General features: G+C 37.3%; 1 protein-coding gene across 1 annotated transcript in view; it reads right to left on the bottom strand.

Annotated features, from left to right (window-relative positions):
- Positions 1-1,219: 1,219 nt before the first annotated feature.
- Positions 1,220-24,630, bottom strand: part of LOC307152660 (myeloperoxidase-like) — a gene marked incomplete at both ends in the record, with an annotated part of 32,159 nt that continues 8,748 nt past the window's right edge. The window contains 13 exons of the mRNA XM_079861484.1: positions 1,220-1,398; positions 1,592-1,627; positions 2,273-2,469; positions 2,699-2,936; positions 3,092-3,262; positions 3,355-3,613; positions 3,713-3,873; positions 4,015-4,372; positions 4,466-4,672; positions 4,773-4,902; positions 4,988-5,120; positions 5,221-5,396; positions 5,488-5,581. Coding sequence (XP_079717610.1) covers positions 1,220-1,398; positions 1,592-1,627; positions 2,273-2,469; positions 2,699-2,936; positions 3,092-3,262; positions 3,355-3,613; positions 3,713-3,873; positions 4,015-4,372; positions 4,466-4,672; positions 4,773-4,902; positions 4,988-5,120; positions 5,221-5,396; positions 5,488-5,581 — 2,339 coding nt within the window. The remainder of the gene's footprint in view (positions 1,399-1,591; positions 1,628-2,272; positions 2,470-2,698; positions 2,937-3,091; positions 3,263-3,354; positions 3,614-3,712; positions 3,874-4,014; positions 4,373-4,465; positions 4,673-4,772; positions 4,903-4,987; positions 5,121-5,220; positions 5,397-5,487; positions 5,582-24,630) is intronic.

The raw sequence follows: 24,630 nt of genomic DNA, 5'->3' as shown, positions 1-24,630 counted from the left end.
AAAAGTGCTTGAATTTGACCTTGGAAAAAGTGTACGAACCCTGCACAACAGACACATCCCTTCCAACAGAGCGTTTAAATCAGAGAGCTAAAATCAGGGCAGAAAATGGCCTTTTATTTCTAAATTATAACCCTTTATAATTGTACATTTAAATAGTTTATTAATCATTTACTTACACCTTCTAAGTGATCTTATGAACCACTGACAGTGACAACTCCTAAATAACTGGTTTGTAAATTATGCAATACTTCATTTAGAAATGATAAATTGATCATTAATAAAGTATGAAAATACAATTATTAAACACATTATAGATATGCTTACAAATCAAGAATAAAGCATTTATAGCTGTATTTATAAACGGCTTATTAATGTCTATTAATGCTTTGTAAATTATGAATTAACTGTTTACTAATGCTTAACTAACAATTAATAGCGTGCAGTTATTATAAAGTGTTACCATTTTTTATTTAAAGTCATACTAACATTATAAGTGCACTTCATTATTAAATAATAAAGACATTGGAAAAGTAGCAGATTTACAACTTGCATTTCATTTACTTTTTTTCTGGCTGTTCTTATCCGCAGGATATGTGCATTTGTACACAACTGCATTTAAAATGAATAAATAAATAAATAAAACATTTACATAAAAGGAAAATAGTAATGAATTAAGTCAAGGCAAGTATCCTCTTCCCTTCAGCTAATGATAGCGTAATTAAGGTTGATTATTTCAGCAGTTAGATGTACATTATAGTTTTTCTTTAAGGTCACAGTGCCCAAAGTCTGAGTTCCTATGCATGAGAACTGGAATTCACCAGGAATGCTGGCAGAAGAACAACCCTGATGTTTGGTTATTTGGTCAATTTATATTTATTTAATTAAAAAAAAGAGACAATGTACATTAATCAACATTCATGAATGTAAATGTACTCAAATTAGCCCAAAGGCTTGTTTTCATTGGTAATCCATTTGTCAGATCTTATTAGGCCTAACATTTTTTATAAACAATTCTGTAAAACGCAGTTAAACAAGTTATACAAAAAGACAAAATAAAAAAAGACAAAGTAAATAATAATAATAATAATAATAATATTTATAATAAAGTGAGAAACATCAATGTTTACATTTTTGATTATGAAGAAGCCATTTCTTAAAATTATATTTAAATTAGTTAAATGATGTACATTCTTTAATTGATTGTGGAATAGAATTCCACCTATGCGATGCTCTGAATGAAAAAACAAATGACCCAACTGAACACAGTCACTATAGCAGAGACCGAAAGGGTGGCGCCAACAGAAGAATTGGTAGAATTATTTCCTGGTGTATTAATGAGGGGTCCTGGGGGTCCTGGAGGTCCTGCAGGTCCAGGCGGGCCTGCTACACCTTGTGGACCTGGAAAAATTAAATATTAGTGAAAACTAAAATATTTGATATTGATAACATACAGAATATCATATTTGTAATCTTGGCTCTGTTGGTCAGTTATGGTATCTGGCTTAAATAATTAAAAAGAAAGTGAGGTTGGCGGCTTTATGTTGAAGGAATATTTAAAGGCCATGTTTGATGTACAGTATGACTGGCTTACCAGGTTGTCCTCGAGGTCCTATCAAGGAATCGGTGTCTGAAAGATAATGCATATATGTTACATGTTTGTACTATAAGCCTAACTGTTGACATTAAAGGGGAAAAAACTATTTTAAACGTGAAAGAGGCCCCTAAGCCAAGCAAAACCCAAAGAAGCAAGCAAAAGGCAGAAATGACTAAACAGCTTACAAAGGCTTGGTGCAGTTCATGAAACAGTGCTTGACAGTTGTGATATCCAAATGTATTAATATATGTCACTGCACCAGTACAGTGAACAGCAAAAAAGAAATTACTCAAGCAGTGTCAGGTTTAGATATTTTACAGTGAATTAATTGCCATTTAAGGTAAATAGGTCATGTGCACAACAACATTACTCATCTTTTTCCTTGCAATTAAGAGAAAACAAACACTTGTCTAACCTCTTTTCCAATCGTTGTAATGTTGATGCCACCAACACCTGGAAGGCCAAATACCAAATCACAGGTGAACCAAACCATGGTGACCATGCAAACAGATTATAAAATGTCTTCAATACCTGTTTGCCTATACTATCATAAATCAACCTCTACAAGTACATAAAAAGGCAGTAAGAAGCTTAGAAATTTGCAGTCAGAGGAAGAAGATTTATGTATGACCACATAGCACATAAGCATTTAAGAGCTCTAATACTGTGGTGCCTTACCAGTTTCAATCCAAGGGTTGAGGTCGAAGGCGGGGATATCCACACAGTTAACGAAATCAGCTGAACTTGTGAAGCGGAAAGGATCTCTGGGAACTCTGCTGATTCCTGTGTTGTCACAGATGATGCGGGCCAGCGACACAGAGGCCAGTGATGCTTTTTGTTGGGTGGTAAACACTCCTTTGTTCTCCCACCATAACCTGAACACAACGTGCAACTTGGTATTAACACCACTCAAACACATGCTGTTCTCTTAGACTAAATCAGGGATGTCCAATCTTGCTCCTGGAGGGCCAATGTCCTGCAGAGTTTAGCTCCAACCTGCCACAGTGCATTTACCTGGAGATTTCCTGAAGACCTTGATTAGCAGGTTCTCTCTTCCAGGAGAGGGATTGGACACCCCTGGACTAAATACACAGAAATCTTTACCTGTCACCCTCGCGAATGTGCTGGAACTGTGTAGAGATAAGGCAGGCAAAAAGAGAACCAACACGACCACCAGGAACAAAAGGCTCAGCAACACCTCCCAACCAAATGTCAATGTTCTCAGGGGTGCCATAAAGCTCAATCAGCCTGCGAGCCAATTCAGTGTTGTTCATCACCACAGCCAATTCTTGCTCATTCTGAGGTGCCGACAGTCCACAGAACCGACGCCATGCATTATAGCCTTATGAGGAACAACAGATGGATACCCATTAAGTCTTCTAAAAAAAACTCATGGAGTGATAATTCAGCATGAAGCTGAGTTGGCTTCACATGGTTCAGATTAAAGGGTTCCAAGAGTTATTTTTTGCATGGTGTGTATGAGTCCAGAATATTTACCTGGTATAGCGTGGTCACGGCTTCTTTGCATGTTGAGGGATGCCAAGTCCAAAGCAATGTGGGCTGTAAAGGCAAACAGTCTCTCTCTAAGAGCATTCACCATCATGTGGTCTTGCGTGTTCAATTTTGCCGGCCGACCAATCAGTCCACGCAGCAGAGGATCGATGCCCCCTACGCAAAAAGCAAAGCAGAAATAAAGTGAGCTTGAAAGAAGACAGATTTAGGACTCTGTAGGTATGCTGTAACAAGCCTCACAAACTCACCCTCGAATATCACCCTCCACGGCGAGAGGAAGGCCTCAAAGAGGGGCACACTTGGAAATTGAGAATGGTTCTGGTAATTTTCATCAAGACGAAATATGATAGGTTGGATGGCCAGGTGGGCAAAACGGAAAGCTGCAGTGGCAAAGACGTTTGCAATGGTAGGGTCCACATTTTCATTGTAACCTGGATATTGTCCAAGGCGTCTATTATAAGCATCAGGACCCACAATTATCGGCAAGTAGTCCTTAATCACCAAGATCTAAAAGAGAAAGGAGAGGTTGAATATATGAATATATGTTGTACTCCTCATGTAACTGTTTGTGCTTGTGTTAATGCACTTTTCATCGAGTGTCTTTACCTGGTTGTAGGCACCCACAATTTTTCTTGCCTCTTGATAGAGGGTTTCACTACTCCAGGTAGGATTTTGCACATGGAGGGCACGAGCCAATCTATTGTGCTCTCTCAAGAAAAGTGCATGTACTGAGGTAAGAGCAATGTTCTCAACAACACGAACATCCCCTGCACACATCAAGAGTTTATTAGCAATTGCAAATAGTAGGCATATACCACACATTTTAGATGCTGCATTTACCAATGACGACTAGGAAAATGCCTGATACTTGCATATGAAGATTTTCTAAGAATGAAAAAGTTACTGACCTGCAATGAAGCAAGGCACCTCTGTTAGGGTGGTGTCATTGAGGGTTTTCCTACGCGTGGCACACATGTTACTTTTTACACTAGTAAAGGGCAGGTGATCTCGTCCATTATCCTTGAACTGATCGTTGACACGCAGAAGACCACCATCATTGGTCAGGTCTCGTAGTTCCTTTGCTAGCCCATCCTCATTCCCGTAAACCTGTCCAGCATCTAGGAAAGCTGTTAGAGCGTTGATCTGTTCCCGAACTTTGGGGACCCCACCAAAGAAATAGGCAGTGTTCCCAGAACCACAGGCCGGTGACGAACGGAAGAAAGGGAGACAGGAGTCAGGAAGCAGGCGCTGATCTCCTGGAGGAGCCTGTGTTTTGAAATTAAATGTATCATGAAGGATCGTTATTATACAACAACAATAGTGGGATAATATCTGACAGAAGAACAATCTTTGACTGACCGGAATTGGGAAGCAGGGTTCAGAGCGCTCACAGCTCTCGTCACAGTTGAGGCCACTGCTGAAGGACCTAATGCTTGGTGAGGTGGGCGTAAAAGTCAGATCGTGGTCAACCCATTGCCCAAAGATGGTAAGCATGAAGGTAAAGTCATGATCACTTTCTATGTCAGCATCTGCAGTGCTTAGAATACGATTGGAAACCAGTCTGACCTGTAATCATTGAGGTAGACAGAATTCAGACATTGTTAACTGATTGGTGGCCTAGTTGATTGTCAAGTAGACTTCATTAAACTATTCATTATCATCATACCAGGGGCAGCGCTGCACCATTAAGCAATTTGTTGGGATCCCATCCTTTGGCCTGGGAGATGCCATCCTCATAGATAGCAGGCAACCATCGGGCAAAAGGGGTGTTGGATGCACCAAGAAGTGGGTTATTCCTGGGAATTATAAATTTAGTAGTTTAGCAAGGCAAACACTGAGTCTTTGATTAAGACTCCTCTGAATAAGAAGGGCAAGACAGACCTGTTGTTGCAGACATTGTTGGCAGTTCGATACTTGTTTATGTGTGGTGTGGTCCTACAAGAAGGGGGCCGGACTTGAGCAGCACAGCCGGTCAGACGTGTAATCGTGTTAAGCTCGTCTTGAGTGAGCAGATCTAGGGGACAAACACATAACGACAGTTTATAACAAGGAACATCAGTCAGTGATGGATCTTTTCTGAGCTTTGCAAGTTTTGCAACATGTTTTTCTCATACCTGTAGCATTGATGGACCTCTTGTGTACATGATGGGCTTTCTCACTGATCAGTCTGAGCGTTTGCCCCATGTAGTCTGCGGCTCTCACAGCGTCTCGTGTCTTTCGAGCTGGCTGTTTCAGCAGACGTAGCTTGTCGGAAGGCTTGATGACATCTCTGCGCACCCTTGCTAAGCTCCTGGAAGAGGGGAGATTTATAAAAATAAAATAGATCAATGACTGATGATGGCACAGGAATATTGAGCAACATTCTTACAAACTTTACTCACTCATCACGAGAATACTTGTAAGCAGCATCTACTATTTGCTTCGCTTCCTCGATTGAATCTAGAATGAAACGTCTCCTGGCACTCTCTTCTTCTGCTAAAAAAAAGAAAAGGGTATTAAATCATCAAATCATTGCCCCAGAAATACTAATAATGACTAATTTTAGTGTACCTGTATTTTTTATATTGCTAATCATTAGCTGGTTAATTTTTGAAAGGCCCCCAATATATTTCAAGTGAAATTGAAAAATGGAAAAGGACGTTTAGTACAAGATCAGGCCAAGATGAAGTTCATTTTGGCAGTTCGAAACAGCTTTGCAAAGCTAACTTTACAGAAAAGTTCGCTCCAGCTGGTAAACACCTTCGTACTACCATTGGTGATTACGTAATAGGTTGGTGTGCGCAGAGGCTCTGTTTTTTTTGATAAGGAAATCTCTGGTTCATTTCTTCTGTTCAGTCTGTCGGACGTCCGCAAGAAAAACATGAACACACTGGAGAGACGCTTTATAGTAGAGAATTAAGTTGTACTTTGGATAACATGAGACACTGACACCGTTTTTCATGTTTAATACGGTAAAGCTGCTTGATTTTAAGAAATCTATTGTATAAACTAAGTGATATATGAAGACTTTAGATGCAAAAGCCTCTAAGTCCGTCTAATGTTTTTCTTTAATATTACATTTTTTATCAGGCTTCTATGTATAGGTTTCTACCTAAGTACTGATATTTCTGAATGGGATGAGGCTGGGATTTTGTGAGTTTGAAGTGAAAGGATTTGATGAACGTATAGGCTACTATGTGCGGAGAGCATACACTCAATATTATTATCTCACTTTTTAATAGGTGGCTTTTAGAGGCTTTTGCATCGGAGGTCTTCATATATATAAACTTGGCGTGACTTTACTGGAGTGCCGATTTGCTGAGCTCGTGCAAACATATCCAAGTTGTTATGATCAGATGTTTTCTTATGTTTTCTTTAAAAAAGCTTGCTGTTTTCTAATTTTTGTTGTATGTTTATTTTGTTATTGAGAGGAAAGCGTGCAGCACATATTTACATATTCATCTAAAACATTGCGATTTTCGCTAACAGTATATCGCTGGTCACGTATTTACGAAGCGAAGAACGAAAAAGAACTTAGAGTCCTTGAGTATATCAGGGCCTTAACTGATAAACTTACCACCCATTGAAAGGGCACAACAGCACCCGACCACAAAAAGCAACGTGCAATTCATCTCTGAAACACAAAGTGTGAACATATGAAAAACATTGTTTATGAAAATTGCACTTTTTGTTTTATGCATTTCCTCAGTTTTGGAAGATAAATTCCTCTACATTTAAGTAAAAAAAAAAGTATTAAAATAAATAAATTTAACTTTTTTTTAAAACGAAGTAAGATTAAAATGTTATTTTATACTAGTCATTTGGAGTATAACATATGATAGCAGTTTTTAAACAAAATAAACATGTTTCAATATTGTGCATATTTTACATTTTAAGAGACACAGGAAAAATAATACAGATTTATTGTGGAAGAATCTGAAAAATTTGACAATTAAAAAAAACATTCTGAGAAGTGTCTATACAATGTAACAAATAATTAGACTTAAAAATACATTTGCATTTATACTTTGCATTTGCAATCAGCATCACAGAATTTCACAACAACTAGTAAAAAGTGCAATTAAATTTATTTACAACAACAACAAAAAAAGCCATCTAACGATAAGTTTTAGATTTGTTGCATTTCTCACCAAGTGACAGGTCTCAGGCTCTCTGGTTCCGGACTCAAGGCTCTGAGAGTGTGTTGGACTGACTGGATGGAGCAGCCGTGCTTTATATAGCTGTCCCTCATCCTCACTCTGTTAAGCATCGCTGAGGGAGTCCTAGGCGGGGCAACTGGTTTACTTCCTTCTTCCTTTTCACATTTACCATGTGTGGTGTTTCTTTAATTGTTTTGAGGTGACACTTCTTTGTATGCATTAAGGAATGCAAAAACAATTAGCTACGTATTTCTGTACGTAATACTGTCTTAATACTGACACAAGGTGTAGTTCATCAAAAATGTTAAATTCTGTCATCATTTATTCACTCATTAAACTGAAGTAAGGAAATTATGTAGTTACCAAAATTCCAAAAACTATCTTACATAGTGGTCAAAGTCAAAGTAACCACTCTCTTAGATCTCAGAAATACTACAACACAGGAGTTTGATGGGCACTTGTTGGCTGCTTTTCTTTCATTGTCTGCTCCAGTTCATCCATTAAATAATAATAATAACAATGCATACAATAATATATATATATATATATATATATATATATATATATATATATATATATATATATATATATATATATATAAAAGAAAAACGGTCACACTTTAGATTAGGGTCCAATTCTCACTAGCTAACTATTAATTTTGACTCACTATAATTTTCCTCAGTAAACTCCAAATCACTGCTTATTAATAGTTAGTAAGGTAGTTGTTAAGTTTAGGTATTGGGTAGGATTAAGGGATGTAGAATATGGTCATGCAGAAAAGGGTGTGCTTTATTAGTACTAACAAACTGACAATATCCTTGTAATATTCATGCTAATTAAAGCAACTAGTTAATAGTGTGAATTGGACACTAAACTAAAAAATCATATTCATACATTAACACAATTTATATTATCCACACATTTGAAGAATTCAAGCACAAGACTTTAAGAGAAAACGTTTTAAGGTCAACATTTGAAACATTTGACTGGTAGACAGTGTATATTACTGTCACCATGTTTTTGTTTGTTTGTTTTTTAAACTTTTACAACATTTAGGAAATTTAAAAAAATCTAAAATAAGTTGAAAACTAAAATAGTTTAAATTGTTTAACAGCCTATTGACCAATAATCTATCACTAAGATCAGGAAGTTTTTTGTTCACTCCACTTACCATAGAATTTATGACATCAAACCCCATGTGATGAATCAGAGCCTGATTATGAAGTTATGATTTGCTTTGCTTTCCTGGTCACAGAATTATTTCATGGAAAACATGCTGGAACACACAAGGGCTCTACCAGTAAAAAATATATTTAATACTCGCCTTAAACCTATCATTTTCAAAATATTTTCAATCAATTATCAGATCATTTGTTTTTTTGTCCAATTCACTACTTTTTACTGGGCACAATGTCTGTCTGTTTTTAATTTCTTTTAATTTCTGTTTTTCAAAAATCCTCATTCCATAAGACTCTTTCATAATTGAGGTCATATCAAGTTTAATTTCATAATTTTAATTGCAATTTCACTACTAAAAGTAAACGCCTGCAGACTTGAAAAACAACTGATTCATTTTTCTGGCCTTGCAGAATTTTTCAGATATGTTGAAAGTATTTACTTGAACTTTCTTAACTTTGTTGGCAAAGAGAAGGCAAACCTCAAGACAAATGTTTCAATAGAGTCATTAATATTAGATGAACTACAAACTGTCATGTATTAATATACAGATCTGAGACTCTCAAGTGTTGTGATTGAACTTATTGTCATGGTATATTAGTCAATCCAAACTTAGTTTAATTTAACATTTAAACAAATCTTCTGACATTATTAAAGTTGTACAAAAGATGAGACTGTCACGAAGATTAAGACGAAGGTACACAGGATCCAATACGAAGTGATTTTAATCGATCAAGAGTAGTGTGAGTGGCAGGAAACAAAGACAAAGAAATATGTGACTGAAGAAAACAAACTGAAAGTTCATGGAAGTGTAACTAAAGATGAACAAAACTGAGTGTGTGTGACAGAGACATGTCTTTCGTTAATCTGATGTGATTTGAGATCCATTTTATGACTCATTGGAAAAAAAAAGTACCTGTGGCAACATTTTGTATCACTACAGTTTCCAACAGGCAGTAAAACAGCAAGCACTTTTAATCGTTTTCATACACAATTATGATTACAGGAGCAGATTATAGATTAGGCTAATAAAGACTTGTTCCACGTGGCTCCTTGCAAAATTATGTCATGACCTCAAAAACACTTTTTACCATAGTAAACGAATATATTTTGGAGTTTGCATCACTTAAGCTCCATATGTTGGTTTTACTGACGTACTAAGCTTGCTCAGTAGCTCATCTGGTACAGATTGTACTTGTGATGCGGAGAGCTCGGGTATGAATACCGTAAAAGACGAGACACGATTAAAGAGCTCAGAGGCAAGAGTTCAAAAACAAGTTGCTAAAGTGTTATGGTTACGATTGCGTTTTTTGGTCACATTTGCTTTAGTTAACACTATCGGGTAGGTTTAGGGTTAGTGTAGGTGTACGTTAGCCGTTTGCATGTAAACTGAGAAAAACTGAGTTTTAGCATAGACAGTAAAAGAAATGGACACAGCGACCCCATTGGATTCAAGGGAGAAAAGTGAAGTCAATTAAAAGCACTCACTTCCTGATGGCTGAGCGCACTGCGCAGACTCAAACTGAGCTTGACGACGTAGATGTGACGTGAGCAACCCGTCTGTCTTCTAGTAGCTGTGCCAAGAGAAATCTGAATCATTCCCTTGTGAAACTTGCAGAGACGGAGAGTGTGAGTAGGAGGTGTCCATGAGCTAGGAGCAGGAGAAACTTTTGCTAAGTATTCTGATTAATTACTTTGTCATTTTGCCTCCACGTCCCCCCGATTGCCCGCGAGCTTCTCCTCCTGTCCATACGGTAATTTCTCTACTGTGCGACAGAGATTCGCGTGGTTATGACACAATCGTTAGCCTATTTTTACAAAAACTGCTTCTACGGGGCCATAACGTAAGATACAAGGTAATGGAGCCTTTTATACATTTTAGTGTTTCTTTAGAAATAAATAATGGACAAATGGAGTCTTTAAACGCCTCGGATGTAAAGTTATTCGCTGTCAAAGTGACGCCAAAATGAATGGGAGTCAATGGAATGGTAACAGCAGGTGATGGTCTGCTAATCAATGGCTGCGCCCGGGGAAGCTTCAGTGTTTTCTGAAACATTGGCCCCCTGAGTTTTAGGTAGCAAACGTCACAGTATGCGACTGAACTTGCACTGCGTCAAAGGTGCTACCTATACTTTCGGGATTCTGATTGGCTAACATGGGCTTGAGCTTCTCGTTACACTGCCACCTACAGGTTTGGCATGCTCTTGACGGCATATACACGGGTTTGTGTAAACGAACACTTTTCTGAAAACGGAGAGGGTGAAATGTCCGTTTATGAAAATTCTGATTCTAGTCAGAAAATGAGTCTGATACTGCTCCATTGGGCTGTGATTAAGAAGCGTGTTTCAACCGAACCAGGAAAGAAAATGCCTCTGCACTAAATTGGATAGACCTACAACCAATCAGAGCAACGGAGTAAGTGACGTATGTTCTTCATTCATCTTTCTGATCGACAAATGCCTTGATCGTGGTTCTCTGTTCCTCTTTTAAAATTAATGCGCTGTCAATATCTTCTGTAACAGACGCGATTGCGGAATCTACACATCTCAATTCTCCAGCGGCAGTCATCTTTGTTGTAAACGAATTCAACCCAAGCGCTCTTTGGTGACGTAGATGATTACGTTACTGTTGATCATCTTTCCATCATCGTATAACCTAAAGCCCGCCCGCATAGTTGCTCCACAACGGATCAAGTCCAGACCGAACTTCCTGACCTCAAATGTTGTGAGCGGGGCTAAGTTCGGTTGGCATCCAGGCTAGGTGTAAATTATTTTAATACGGCATTGAGCTTTTATAGCCACTCACCAGACATTTAAATTCAGAACTGGTTGATAGCCAACGTACAAACTCCAACATAATAAAATGTTGCCATATTTATGATCATCTGTTACAGAAAAAAAAGAAAAGAAAAAAACTTAACATGCTTTTAGCACCACTTACTGAACATTTCACTTTGAAACTGTCGCAAAATGAGCACGACACAACGTGTTCTGCAAAACTGTTGCCACAGGTACGTTTTTCTAGGAGCCTCATGACATGCAGAGAAAAAATTGTAGGCTAAATCGTGCGCACGATTTACTAATTTGTACCCAAGATTTATAAATTGTGTGCACGATTTACTATAGACCTTATGTATGGAGCCAAATCAATCTCATTAATAATTCATGCAAAAAACATGATTCATACATGCATAGACAATTTCACATGCATGAAACCTAATTCACATACCCCCCCCAAAAAATTTCACGTGCGTGAAAAAAATATATATTCACAAAAAGCAATTCACATGCGCAAAATAAAATTATATATTCGTAAAATATATTTCACAAATGCAAAACACAATTCGTAGATCTACAACTGTGCTCAAAAACCTTTGAATGTTTAAAATGTACGAGTTTATCCTTGAATGTGAATGTGCAAATCGTCATTCACGTGTGTGAATCGCCTTGGATGTGTTTGTGTGTTTTTGAGACTTTCCTGGCAGCACAATCTTCCTACACAGAGCAGTCGTACTCTTTAGCCAATCAGATTTAAGCTTATCAATCGACCAATCAGTATCACGTGAGGGCGGGCCTACCTGCATGTTACGTCATCAGCTTTCGACCAGTTCATGGCTAAGCACATAGATATATACACTAGATGTCGCCTTGGCTATGGCAGTTCATTGGAACGAATGCGTCAATAGAGCCGCCATCTTGGAACAGGGGAGCCCCTCCTCTTTAATGCATCAGCGTATATATATGTAAAAGGGCAAAACTTGGCCACTATATATTTAAGATTCAATTATTTTAATGAACACAATTAAAGTTTTAATTTTATTAAATTGAACAAGAGCAACATTCAGCATTCAATCAAATATTCTAAAAGATGTATTATTAATAATAATGTTATTTCAACATAATATCTCGTTATTTCGATATAATATGTGTGCGTGCAACAAGCAAGATGTGCATTTGAAAATCCGGTGACACGTGCATTGATTTTTATTAATAAACTAGTGTTTTCTGACAATGTCGACTCGGCTGCAAAGATGAAGTTGACGATCGCCATATTCGTAGTGAACGCGCCTATAGAGAGAAATGTACATAATGGATTACATAATCAGAGAGTAGCCTTTTTCTTTTCGTTTTGAATTATTTCGTTTAAAGACATTTCAAGCTTTGTGTATTTGATGTAATTATCATGTCTGTGTGAGGCATACACTGAGTTTCGTTAAGTTAGGATGAGATGCGCTCCAGTTAACGTCCAATGCAAGTGACCGCGCGGGCGCCTCCATGATTATATTGTCTGTTATATTTGCTTCTTATTTAAATCCAGGCAATTGGTTGATGAAAAATTGATTAAAATTAAGATACAATTTATACAAAACGAAATTCACTTTAAAGAAAGGCTTTAAACAGTTGACATTTTCACAAATTCCAGTGTCCTTCCACACCTTCCACACCTTCATCCCCAGATTGCAAGGAAGAAACAAGCCCTTGAGCCCACTGTATCCTTGTGCAAAACGCACACATACATAAGATTTGTGGAATTCTATGTATAATAATCATGGATGTACTGTTTGAAGATTGACAGGGAGAGGACAAGCATTACTATTAGGACTGTACTTACAGGTTACAAGCGTCACACTGTTTTTTTTTTTCCATTAAAAGGTTTGAGTACAATCGGTAAAAAATCAAAAGTTAGGAACAACACAGCCAAAAGTGGGTATTGAGGATCAACTCCTGCATATTGTACATTTTAAACACAGGGGTTATTTCAAATAATATCTAAAGAGTACAGCACATTCACAGTTCATTTTCTGTGCGAGAATCACAGTTCATTTTCTTCCTCCAAGCAGAGAAATGTACACTTAACTTATAAAAAAAACAACTTGACTACTACCATCCACAGAGTAAATGTAATCCCTTGCTGTCTGGTTTAGATTTCGTTCGTGTGAACATCCATACACAGCACTAAAGTCCGGCATCATCCATGAATTCGAAGTACAGACGGAAGATAACAGCGTTACCTAGCTACTTCCTATGACAAGACCCCTGTTCCAAGATGGCAGCGGTTTTGATGCATGCTTAGAGCCCCAAGGCGACATCTAGTGTATATATCTATGGGCTAAGCAGAGGTATGTGCAGTTGATCGTTCATTTCTGTGTTAACTGAAGTTAGAGATCAGTTGACGCAATAGTTTATGAACTATTTACTGATATAAGCAAGTGTTGTGGTAATCAGATGTCCCATATCGTATCAGAAATGAAGAAGAATGACGCTTGTTCTGTTGTATTTTATCTGCAGGTACAGACAGCTCTCACAGTGCAAAACAATCATCTGTGGCCAATACCCATCCTAGCTCTCTTAGCACTGGCCTCATCGAGATTGTTCTTTAAATAGTATATAGACCTATTTTAATGAGCACCCAGTGTTAATTTGCCATTTGTGTATGTTGTTAAATTATGAAACACTTGTTGTTTCCCTGCATTTTTCAGGATTACTCACCTTTGGCATGACATCTGGATAGCAGTCACAAACATCTTAATTCATGTTGTTTCTTCATTCTCTTTTATACTTAATTTTTTTGTATTAATGTCTTGGTAACACTTTACAATAACGTTTAATTAGTTAACATTAGTTAACATGAAGAAATAATGAACTGCATGTATACATTATTATTTTTTGTTAATGTTAATTTCAATACTTCAATTTACTAATTTACTAATACTTCATTAACATCTTGTTAACATTAGTTAATGCACTGTGAACTAACAATGAGCAGCTGTATTTTTAACCAACGTTAACAAAGATTAACAAACACAGCAGCAAATGTATTGCTCACGGTTAGTTAATACATTAACTAATGTTAACTAATGTTAACTAATGACCTATTGTAAAGTGTTACCAATATATTCAGCATTCATTTCCTTGTTTTGTGCTGTATAATTGTCATCTCAAGATTTTTAGTGTCACAGGACAATGTTGTTAAGCATAAATTTTTACTTTGCCTAGTAAAATAGGCGAATCTGATTTTATGCTGATCAGACAAAGGTATACTTATCATAGAGGGCAATTAAGATTATTCAGTAAAATAGAGATTACTCAGTAAACTCTATTCAAATACCATTACTTAATCTCCCACGTCCTCTGTCTGCACCTCTTATAGGTTTTTACTATTTTAAATATCAGACCAATATCTTATATGTCCTAACAGAGAGGTCTAGTGATGACTGGATTGAACACAATTCATTTGTTAACTTTTCACTTGATGTATTGCACTTATATTTATATACTTTAAAAACAAAGAAGACTCTGACTGGATCTCACAACTCTGGAAGAGATATATATTTCTCTGTACTGAATGTTGTGCTTCATACTTAAGATTGTCAGTTCATGATCTTCATATGTAACAGGAACATTAATCATGATCAGGTCATTTTAAGTATATTTTATTCCCAAAGGTTTCGGAAACGTTCAAATTAATAAAATGTGTACATCAAATGTAACTATGTCTTTGAATCTTTTAATTCTGACAAGAACATTTAATAATGCATGAATAGCAGTGCTTTATTCCTAGAGCGTGTACATATAGTCCGCAGGAGACAAATGAATACAGTAACAATGCATCACTTTCAACCTCTTGTTGAAACAACTGTCAGAATGGATGGCTTGCAACATGACTGTTTTGAACGAATTACAGAGTGGTAAGATCACAGTACTGGTTGTCTTTATCTTCATACATCATCTGTCTCGGAAATCTGAAACAATAAAACTACATAATATATGCAGCTTAAAACAAAACATGTCTCCTATGCACATCATTACATACATTAATGTGTGGTGGACAGCACAGGACATGAAAATCCATCAATACTAACAATAGGCCTAAATGTTTATGTTCACATGTGGACTAAACAGTAGTTCATAAACTATTGCGTCAACTGATCTCTAACTTAAGTTAACACAGAAATGAACAATCAACTGCACATACCTCTGCTTAGCCATGAACTGGTCGAAAGCTGATGACGCAACATGCATCTGATTAAATCTTAAATCTGATTGGCTAAAGAGTACTACTGCTCTGTGTAGGAAGATTGTGCTGCCAGGAAAGTCTCAAAAACACACACACACATCCAAGGCGATTCACACCTATGATTCACACACGTGAATGACGATTTGCACATTCACATTCAAGTATAAACTCGTACATTTTAAACATTCAAAGGTTTTTGTGCACAGTTGTATATCTACGAATTGTGTTTTGCATTTGTGAAATATATTTTACGAATATATCATTTTATTTTGCGCATGTGAATTGCTGTTTGTGAATATATATATTTTTTTACGCACTGAATTTTTTTGGGGGGTACGTGAATTAGGTTTCATGCATGTGAAATTGTCTAGGCATGTATGAATCATGTTTTTTACGTGAATTATTAATGAGATTGATTTGGGCCATACTTATGTAGCCCCGCCCCTTTTCAGCGCTGCGCTCCTTGTCTTTTGGTCTGTATTTTCACAGTGTTCTTGCCTATTTATGAATGAACGGCTTGTTTTAAAATCTTCCCAGTCTATTGACATTTGTTAAGACATCTGCTCTAAACATTAGAATCCGCATGAGAACTTTTGTTAACTTTACAATAAGTAAATCCACTTCACCATTTAATTAGGCTACTCCTTGACAGCGATATATACAAAGCGACCGCAAAAACGGAAGATCAAAGACAATATTCTAAAACAGATAGTTCCAGTCCTTGATTCTGAATGGTTAAGCCGCATTCGAAGCCGTTGTAAATGACTCAACAAACATACACCAGTGACCGCATTACATTAGCAGTACTGCACTGCTGTTTGTGATTCTTTGTTGCTGCATGTGTTGCTTAGCAACCTCTTTGGAACTACATTGCTTGGCGGAGGAATACTTGTGCTACGTTATATTTTTTGTTGCTGGTGTTTATTTTATGAATAAAATAAATATTAAAATTAATATTTTTATGGAGTAACTGTTTTATAAAAGCATTATAAATGCTATTAATGCTATAAATGCTATATAAATGCTTTTATAATGCCGCTCCGCGTCGTGCCTAACAACGCCCCTTAGCTGTTTAAATCCACTGTAAAACACGGCTTCAAGGGGCTTATTGAAGCCATCTCACTAAAGATGGGACTACATTTCGGGAAGGCGCTGTCATATTGGAAGGATGCGCTATCCATTGCCATGGTTACTTCGACAGTGAGACCGAGAGAAATAGAGAAAGAGAGAGAGAGAGAGAGAGAGAGTAGCTTGATATTTGTTTGCATTTTAGCAATACGCTAGCCTGGATGCCAGCCGAACTTAGCCCCGCCCACAAAATTTTTAGGTCGGGAAGTTCGGTCTGGACTCGATCCGTTGAGGACAGGGGGGCAGGGTTTGAAATTTTATTGAAGGTTCCCCGGGCGCCGCCATTGATTAGCGGACCCCCATCTGCTGTTAGCATTCCATTGACTCCCATTCATTTTGGCGTCACTTTGACAGCGAATAACTTTACATCTGAGGCATTTAAAGACTCCATTTGTCCATTTTTTATTTCTAAAGAAACACGAAAATGTATAAAAGGCTCCATTACCTTGTAGCTTACGTTATGGCCCCGTAGAAGCAGTTTTTGTAAAAATAGGCTAACGATTGCGTCATAACCCGCGACTCTCTGTCACACATTAGAGAAATTACCGTATGGACAGGAGGAGAAGCTCACTGGCAAATCGGGGGGACGTGGAGGCAAAATGACAAAGTAATTAATCAGAATACTTAGCAAAAGTTGCTCCTGCTCCTAGCTCATGGACAGCCCCTACTCACACTCTCCGTCTCTGCAAGTTTCGGAAAGGAATGATTCAGATTTCTCTTGGCACAGCTTCTAGAAGACAGACGGGTTGCTCACGTCACATCTACGTCGTCAAGCTCAGTTTGAGTCTGCGCAGTACGCTCAGCCATCAGGAAGTCAGTGCTTCTAATTGACTTCACTTGTCTCCGTTGAAACCTATGGGCTCGCTGTGTCCATTTCTTTTACTGTCTATGGTTGAGGAGCTATTATGCCCGAACAAAAATTGTTCGGACCAATCAAATTGTCAGGGGCGGGCTTTATACGATGATGGACAGATGAGCAACGGTAACGTAATCATCCACGTCATCAACGAGCGCTTGGGTTGAATACAAATGACTGCCGCTGGAGAATTGAGATTTCACGAGTTCATGCTTACAAATAAGTCAGATAGAATAAATCCATATTTGGCGTGCTGTCTGAGGAGAGGGCTCGGGCTCGGTATTCGGCCCGAACCCAAAGTAGGCTACTCCCCCCGTATTCCTGGCTGTGGAAGGACAAGCTAAGAGTGAGTGGAGGGATGCTGAAAACTGTCAAGGAATGTTAGGTGAGTTGACAGAGTGAATAATATGCTTCCTCTCATGCTGATAGTGTAGACATTGTGTTTGATGACAAGTTGATTGGATTGATTATGTGAACGTGCTCCTGCCGAACTTTGTTTATGAAACATCATGTGTAAATTCCGCCATCGCGTCTGTTATAGAAGATATCGACAGCGCATTAATTTTAAAAGATGAACAGAGAACCGCCATCAAGTCATTTGTCGATCGGAAACATGAATGAAAACTTACTCCGTTGCTCTGATTGGTTGTAGGTCTATCCAATTGAGTGCAGAGGCATTTTCTTTCCTGGTTCGGTTGAAACCACTGATCTATATAATGATAGTCATTCTATATAGATCAGTGGTTGAAACACGCCCCATAATCAAAGTTCAATGGACCAGTATCAGACTCACATTCTGACTAGAATCTGAGTATGCCGACGTCAGGCTAGCAGTTTCTTGGGAATAAATAAAGAGAAGAGGAAGCGAAAGGAAAGGGACTCTATCAGGAGAGACTAAATAACAACAATAGGTAGTGACAGTGTTATTTAGAAAAACTGCTTGACATCAACAACATGGACCCGTACGACCTGCTACAGAATGGACGAAAGACCCAGAAGCACTACCACCTTTCACATTCCCTGACAACGTCAATTACCTGGATTATGGTATCAGTGCCTATACACAATGCACGAGTTCAGAAGCTTAAAGTCATAGCTATGAACAATTCTTTTGCGGCTGGGTGCAAGACTTACAAACCCACACACGTGTAAACTGCGAGAGCTCAGTCATACTTGAGGTTTCAGGCCTCATTCATATGTGGAAATAAATCTGATATGAAGCTGATACGCGTTTGCACCTGCCGTGTAAGCGGACAGATATTCCCCCGTCAATGCGAGTCGTACGTCATTGAAGAAAGTGACTTTTTGAAACATTTTGCGGTACAGATATATCTATAACAAATTAAACAACTCTAGTTGACTAGCAGACTATTAATTTTGTTCGATTGTGTGAAATAAGAGGCGATCTGGTGCTGAAATGTGTTGCTTTTGAAATCACGAGTTTAGTGTGTCAACCAGTTTTTCTAAATAACGCTGCCTGGCGTTGTTATTTAGTCTCTCCAGAGCCCCTTTCCTTTCACATCCTCCTTCTCCATTTATTCCCAAGAAACTACGGCATATTGCAAAATGTAAACAAATATCAAGCTACTCTCTCTCTCTGTCGCTATAGGTCTCACTTATTGAAGTATCCATGGCAACGTATAGTGTATCCTTCCAATATGACGGCGGCTTCCCGAAATGCAACGCGGAGTGAAAACATTGTGACGTAACTCTTCACTCTCTATTTTGTTCCCTCGATTTATAAATCATGAACACGATTTACTATTTAGTTCCCTTGATTTGCTATAACGTGCACACGAGTTATAAAACGAGGGAACAAGTTCAGGCGGGCATACACTGTGCAATTTCAGCAAGGTTACCAACTCACACTATATGAGTAGATCGCATGCGATGTAAAGCCAAAGCTCACGATTTATGTGCTCACACTATATGGTCCAATCACTGAGCTGCGACTTGACTGCTCACACTATACGTGTGAGATATGCGCGATAAACCCCCTATTTGCGCAAATAGATCATGATATTGTTTATCCAAAGATATTGTTAAAAGGATCAGCTATCGATATCAAGAGGAATTAGCATTTCCAATTTATCTAATAAATTAGGCTATTATTATTATTAGGTTAGGCCAATTAAATTGATATTACAATTTATTCGCCCTGCAATAATTTCATAGCACATCACCGCATTACTCACTGCGAGGATAAAAGATTAGATAGATTAGCTTACTCCTCATTTAAAATGATTTAAAAGCATTTAGGCCGATAATACAATTATTGACCTATAATTAAAATTATTAATAGTCTATAATATGTCCGAACACTGCAATAATAAGTAATCAATGAAAATTAAGAGCCGCCTTATTTCAGAAACAACTTATTTAACACGAAATACTTCTATTCTCATTTTTTCACTACGTACTGTATCCTATAGGCTATATGGGCCACAAGAGAATTAAGGAAAAAAATGAAGACAGTTAGGCTAGCCTATAGCCATTATCACCACTGAAGCTTTAACTCTTGTCTCTGAGAGAATTTGTGCCGAAAGAACGTCAGTTTTTACTTTCACTTTCTGTATAGTGAATATTGACCGGGTTTGAGACTTCTTCTCCGGCATAACTCTCGTGCAATATTTGCACATTGCTTGTGTGATAACCAATGCGACGTGATCATTTTTCTTTATCATCAATTGCCAAATGATGGACAACGGTTCACATTTCCCATGATAAAAAATTAAGTAAATATTAAATAAATGAGTAAACAAAGTGAATGTGAAAAGTGAAACAAGAAAAATAATGATCAAGTAGGCCTGCTAAATTAATAAAAGAGGCGCCGGTGTATATGTGCACAGGTGGCTTATCCATTTTGAACTGGAGGTTAGCAACAGTTTGTTAAATTGCAGCTAGTAGAACTTAAAGATCTATTCTTTTTATTTCTTGCTGCATTACAGATGAAATGGTATGGTGTAACTTCTGTTTTCGCGCAGGCGCAGTGAGGGGAAAAAACACTGAGTTTATGGCAATCGGTCTGTAGCTCTGCTTCAACTCTGTGATATCTGTGATGTCCACAGACCATTGGCTGAACGTCTGATGCATATGGCACACTTTTCTGCAAACACTTCAGAAGTTTCGAAGTCGCGATCTGATTGGTTGAATTCTACAGGGTTTCCGGGAGACGTGTGTGTGTCGCGTTCTTTATCGGTCCGCCTGGAGACAAAGGCTGTGATGCCAAAACCCCTCGTGGAAGAAGAAAGCTGCTGTGTTTACAACTGTGACAATGAGCGCTTACCAGGATCTAAACGCTGGATTTTCAAAAGTATGTGAAGTTTGCAGCTCCATTGATGCAGTAAACTTGCACAATGTTCTTGAATGAATAATTTGTTAGATGTACGCCGTTCTGTTATTGTAGGGGACATCGACATCATATTGTCACGCCCCTAAACATGATGTGGAACAAAACAAACTGTGATTGGTTGCGTTACATGTCAGTCAAACGTCCTCTTGGGCGGTCCTTGGCCAAGAAAAGCTGCGATAGAGGCTACGCATGACTATCTTCATGAGTCAAGTCACCTTCATTTATACAGCGCTTTTAAAAATATAGATTGTTTCAAAGCAGCTTTACAGTGATAATGGGAAATTAAAGTAACAGAGATTGTTTTGGCTTTACAGCAGCTCTAGAATAAAGTTATTGTCCAGCTAAAGTTAGTTTTGATTGATTCACTTCCGTCACAACGAACATTAGTTATTAACTTAGGGGCCGCTAACATGCGACTACACTCTATTGACTTTTTACTTTTTGTAGTGTCACAGATAGGGTACAGTAAACTTTTCTCAATATGTGCTCAAAGAAAGTAGCCTATATAAAAGATTATTAAAGCTTGAGGATCATATTTTACTGAAGCAAATTTGTTTACTAATAATTTCATACTGTTGTATCAAAAAAATGCAAGCGGTGAATAAACAGACTTGAAACTGACTGACTGAAATTGTCCTGTCAGCAATGCTGAAAGATGGTTTCATCTAAAACATTTATGGTATTTCATGTTTATAATAATTTATTTTACATTACTTCCTTTGTATGATGCGACAAAACTTTTAAGTCACTCGAGAAATGTTACTGTTCGTCAGAATGATTCTTGGAAGTAAGGCTATTTTGGCAGTATGTGGCTTTTATACCGTCCCTCATCCTCTCTGTTGATCATCACTGGGCGAATCTCAGAAGGTTTACTTCCTTCTTCCTTTTCACATTTACCAGGTGTGGTACTTTTTGAGAGGTCAGTGTGACCTCATTACTATGCATACAGGAATGCAAAAAGTTACATATTTCTGTACTCAGCTTCTTAACCCTTTAACTTTTACCCCTAGAAGCAACCAATGGAAAAAAAAAAAAAATATATATATATATATATTTTTTAAATGCTTATTATTGGATATGGACATATAAAAAAATTACCTCAAGCTGTTTTTTTGTTTTTTTTGGCCAAATGTATCTAAAAGATGAAAAATAAACATATCTAGAACAATGTTAGTCTTAGATATACCTTCCATAATTATCAGGGTCTACATTAAATTATATTTATTTAAAAAGGGTGTTTAGAAATAAATAATACATATAATATTATATTGTGGTATTGTGGTGGCCATTTTCAGTGATTGTAATTCATAACAGTTTCGATAAATTCAGCAATTAAAAGCATTTTACACAAAAGGGGGAAAAAATTCACATCAGAATACTGCAATCTTTGTAACATTTCTTAGTCCACTTACAGTATCGTCCATGAATTATTTTTTTTAGTCATTTTACTTGAGATATTGGATGTTCAAGCCATAGTTATTTATTTATTTATTTATTTTACTTTTTTGGTACTGCTGACAGGTGTAAGGCCCGGTGTATTTACTCGTTTATTTCATCTGACTCCATAAATGAAAAGGTTTTAATGATATCTGTGGATCATTAATCATGAGTGAATGTTTGACTATTCCATTTAACTCTACAATGAAAATAATATCAAAGTCAGTTAGAATAATCAAATGTAACAATTTATTATGTCAGGTAAATGTATCATGCCAATTTCATAATCAATTCAAAGATAATCGATACAAAACATCAAATGCTCTGGAATAGAGAGAACCCAACTTTAAGAAATACGTGAGGCTGAGAGATCTCACTCCCAGCCTCACGGGCCGATCTGAAGTGCAGAAAAGGCCCCGAACTCCCTGCTGAATCTCATTAAATAGCCAGACCTCTTTCACATGGAAACATGTGCTAACAAAAGAAATTTGCATTCAGAGGTAGCACCTCTGGGTATAGGGAGACCATTTGTTTGAGAGACCATCTTCCTTTGTGTGTCAGTTATCCATAAACTCTTAGAACCTTATTGCCTTGTGTTTTAGTTATTCTGAAATGAGACATTTGTACCAGTCGCACTGTGACATTTTAAACGATACCAAACATGAAAATACTCTGTGATAATCATTCACATTAAACTATACATTTTCTTGGGTGAAATCAGGTGATCATCTGAGCATAAGAGAGAGGGGGTGAAGGGAGAGGGAACGAGATGTAGATTCGGATGACTCGGAGGTGAGACTTTCGTCTCAATGGTGCATGAGGGCCAGTTCAAATGGTAATCTCCAGAGAGGTCCTTTTGTCCTCTAAGGGTCTGGTCAGTGGTCACCCCCCGAAACAGACTGTCTGGAATTTCCTAATCTATCAATTCTTACACAGGTACAACCAACCTTTTCAAAGTGCTTTTATACATGTTTTACTAAGCACTCTCTTAGACTGAAATCATACACTATGTATGTGTTTAAATGCAAATACCGGCTACACTTGCTTGATTTCATACATTGTAAAATCAGTTACCAATATTTGCAAAATAGACACTATTACTGTTGCAATAATAGTCTTCTTCTATGTCAGTTTTCTCTTACTACTTCGCATACAGAGTACTACATTTCAAAGAGAACTTAGTTCATGACCAATAAAAAAATTATATGTTCTATATGAATGTAATCCAGACATGCTACATCTGCCATTTTGGCATTGCAATATAAATTGTGTTGCTTACACACACTTTACAAATCCTCTTCCAAAGCCTCAATTAAAGTGTCCTTTGTTTGCGTACTTCAAAATATTGCAAAATATAATAGTAGTGGGTCATCCAGGTAGTTTTCGTCTACTTTTTATGAATTCTGTGCATTTAGACTCTCCTAATATAGCCTATTGTTTTTTTTTTTTTTTGCCTGATAAATAGTGGGGAGAAATGAGAGAATGAGAGAAACCTGAGGCACAGAACTGAAACATAATTCAAAACCCATCCAAACATAACACAAAATCAGATTATCCCTATGACAATATCTTGTTTGATTAATTTGATGACCGACCAGAAACTTCATTCTTTTGTGTGACAGACTGAAGTGTGCAAACTGATGCTATCACCTGACAGCTGAAAAGTCCCAAAAACTCCATGCCGAAATCAGACATGGTGGTGGGGCAGTACAGCTGTTGAAGATTTTTGTCTCATTCTTTTGAATGACATGCCTCTCCTTCTAAAGAAGATGTTTAAAGAAATGTCTCATTGTTTTTTGCGGGCAACTGGTTTACTTCCTTCTTCCTTTTCACATTTACCATGTGTTTTTTTTTTTTTGTTTGTTTTGAGGTGACACATTAGTATGCATTACAGGAATGCAAAAACAAGAACTATGGATTTCTGTACGTATAGCTTCTTATACTGACTAGGGGTGTGACGAGACACTAAGCTCACGAGAACGAGACGAGATTTGTGCTCAGTATTTTTAAGAAATCCCCAATGACAAAAATTCATGACTGGAGAAATAGTCTGCAGGTGTATTTTGATATGTTTTAACTGATCATTTATTCACCCTCATGTCGTCCCAAACCTGTATGCCTTTCCTTATATCTAGAAGATATTTTGAGAAATGTCTCATTGTTTTTGTCCATACATGAAGGTCTTTATCTTCTATCAAAATATCTTATTTTGTGCTCAGCAGAAGAAAGAAAGGCATGCAGGTTTGGAATGACATGCGGGTGAGTAAATTATGACAGAATTGTCATGCACTGCGTATACTACAATATGCCATTTTATAAGCTATATAAATATATATAATTTTTTAAATAAATGTTATTCAATGAAAAATTAAAGCATTATTATGTTGGTTGATGGTTTATATGAATATATACATGATAT

Source organism: Squalius cephalus (genome assembly GCF_949319135.1).
Source record: "Squalius cephalus genome assembly, chromosome: 24".
NCBI classification, from domain to species: Eukaryota; Metazoa; Chordata; class Actinopteri; order Cypriniformes; family Leuciscidae; genus Squalius; species Squalius cephalus.
This window is presented reverse-complemented; position numbering and strand designations above follow the sequence as displayed.